This window comes from Notothenia coriiceps, unplaced genomic scaffold (genome assembly GCF_000735185.1).
Source record: "Notothenia coriiceps isolate Sejong01 unplaced genomic scaffold, NC01 NC01_scaffold00008898, whole genome shotgun sequence".
In the NCBI taxonomy this organism is placed as follows: Eukaryota; Metazoa; Chordata; class Actinopteri; order Perciformes; family Nototheniidae; genus Notothenia; species Notothenia coriiceps.
Genome location: NW_011341599.1, coordinates 11,369 through 14,185, shown reverse-complemented (window position 1 = coordinate 14,185; position 2,817 = coordinate 11,369). Strand labels below are relative to the sequence as shown.

Sequence of the window (2,817 nt, the reverse complement as noted above, 5' to 3'; positions counted from 1 at the left end):
CAGGCTGGGGTTAGTTATTACATGAGAGGGGACAATAAAAGTGGGTTAAAAAGACAAAGACAGTATCAAGTAATTGTGTAAAATAAAAATAAAATACAGTAATTGATATTTGTTTTAGCAAATGTAAGTTACAATTTAATTACAAAACATAAACAGTATTTGCTTTTATATAAGGTCATGAACAGTTTAATCTCCACTGTACATCCGGGTCTCTGATTTGATTTAGTTCCAATAAATCGTAATATTGTTTTTTTTGGAAGGTCAGTGCTACGGGGGCACTGGCCCCTGTTGCCCCCCCCTAGAACCGCCCCTGGGATTCATCCACAAACATCACCAAGAGGCAAAAGGTCCAGGGAGAGCAACATGTTTTGGGTTTAATATTACCATAAGTATTGACTTTATATCATAGCCTAATTACAATCTGCAGCAGAATGTGAACATAATTTCAACCTGGAACACTTTTTTCGGGCACTGGAGAAACAAAACATGAGGATTCATCCACAAACATCACCACGAGGCTAAAGATTCAGGGAGAGCAACATGTTTTGGGTTTCATATTACCATAAGTATTGATTTAAAACATAGTCTACAATCTGCAGCAGAATGTGATCAGAATTTCAACCTGCTACACTTTTTTTTTTTGTTGAAAGCAAATTGTGAAGATATATGAATCATTCATGCAGAATTGGCTAAATCAGTGGAAATTAAAAAAACATTAAATGAGTAGAAACTTTGAAGGCCTTCATCTTATAATTGCAATTCAGTAACCGTCTTCAGTTTATGTGACATCTTTTGGTTAGTATTTGGAGAACAAATACAAAAAAATATAATTGGAAAACTAAGAATACCCAACGTTCAACTTTGTATAAAAGTCGTACTGTTTTCCCGGTCAATGTGACTGATGTTTGTTCATTAAACTTTTAATCAAAATATGCTTAGTTTTCTACGTAATTCACTACATTTCGGAAAAATTTCCAACTCCTACCCTAACCACAAGGCATACAAAGCACAACTCACATTACCTTTCTCTCTGAAATCTTTTAAATCAGATACTCAGCTATGCACCAACACACACACTGTTAAACCGCACATTTAGAGGTGTCAGATCCACAATCGATTCAGACAAGCACTCCGTAAATATTTGGATTAACACTGGAATATTAGTGCTAGTCTCTCAAAGTCAAAGGGGAACATCATTTCTCCATTAATATGGATTGCGTTGGCTTAATCATGTGCACTGTTTATGCTTGAATAATATCTAATGATCGATGTTCATTTGGTTTTGGCTGCAGAATCAATATTTGACTTCCCTCAAAAATGCACACAGCATCTCAAGCAACCACCGCCGCCTCTGCAACCGCCACAACAACATCATCTTACTATTGTTCAGTTTCACTTACAGCACGGCTTCATTAACACTAATGCCAATAAGTGTCGCAGAGCTTCATGCTTTCTCTTCTTTAATCACCCGGAGAGTAAAGTTCACAGCGTTTAATGCAACAGTGAACACGGTCAGCGCAGAAAGCGAGTAGATGAACTCACGCTTGACATTTTCAATTACAATTCTGACAAAAACTGCAAATATGTGACAGGCGGGGAGCCTCAAGAACTCAAGCCTCCATTTGAAAGTCATAATATTGCTTTTGAGACACCTGCAATTATAAGAGGAGCACTCAGGGACAGTGCTGGGTCATCGAGCATAACACGCCAGAGAAACCTATTTTTTAATCAAATAAACAGATCAATGTTAAAGATATTAGTTCAATACGCTTTGGTTGAGTTTTAACAGTGTGAATAGTTCAATCAATGAATCCCTACTGCACTGGAGAATCTGAAACGTTGACTTTAATTAAATGTATTATGTCAACAGATTTCTGTACTAGATTAGTTGAAATCAATACTATTAAGTTGAACATTATGTGTTTTCTTGAACTTAATATTATTGCTTTCAACTAACCTAATACAGTTATGTGAAATCTGTTGACATAATACATTCAATTAAAGTTGAGTTTTTTCAGTGTAAGCCTTTTGACCCTATCTTTTTCAAATATATCAGTTTTCAGGTTAGCTCTGAAGAAGAAAACACCGCACATTCAACCCCACATCAGATGTAAGATAATTTCATCATCTTCCTTTAAAAAAGCTGTAACTCTCTGGTGTCTTCGACTCAAAAAATAAAGTAAGAAACAAGTTCAATATTTTCTTTCTTTTACCTATTCCCAGGAGTAGAACCGACGCCAGCGCCACAAACGTCAGCATGGTTTCAGGCTTCAGGAGAGACTGATGCTGCAGAACAGAAGTCTGTCGAGGAAGAGGAGGGCAGGCGAGTGGACGGAGGAGAAAGACAGACAGAAAGTGGAGGGGTCAGGACGCCAGGACACGGGTCTTCAAAACAGGACAACAACAGGAAACCCACTGTCCCCTGGTTTATACCCAACCACACCCCTCAGCCCGGCCCATTCCTCCTCTCCACACCCCCCCCCCACTAACTTCCACCCCTCCTGTGAACCTCCCTCATCGAGACACACATCATATTTTCAAGTGGTAGAAAAAACGAAGGCGCGAGGCACCTGTAGCTGGTCAATTAGGTAGGTTAACAATGGGCTCCTTGGAGCCAATTTGCAAAAAAACTCTGAAGCATCACGCCATCATGAATGAAATGTGTTAGATTACACCCTCTGTGTGATGTGAGAGGGAATGCTAATCAACACTTAGCATGGAGGCGCTGACAGGAAATCATGACCATCTGTAGAGCCGTGTGTGATCAGTGCTCATATGTAAATATCACATGTGTGTTTACAGTGAGGGGTAAGGAGG

The 2,817-nt window shown here is 39.0% G+C and overlaps 1 protein-coding gene across 5 annotated transcripts in view; it reads right to left on the bottom strand.

The window, feature by feature from the left end:
* The window catches only part of mpz (myelin protein zero), an 18,271-nt gene extending 15,851 nt beyond the window's left edge, over positions 1-2,420 (bottom strand). For all 5 annotated transcript variants that reach the window (XR_798269.1, XM_010770390.1, XM_010770391.1 and 2 more), the window contains exon 1: positions 2,214-2,420. Coding sequence is in view for 4 of the 5 variants with exons in the window: in XM_010770390.1 (XP_010768692.1) it covers positions 2,214-2,259 (46 nt within the window). In the remaining variant the exon portion in view is untranslated. The remainder of the gene's footprint in view (positions 1-2,213) is intronic.
* Between the last annotated feature and the right edge of the window lie 397 nt (positions 2,421-2,817).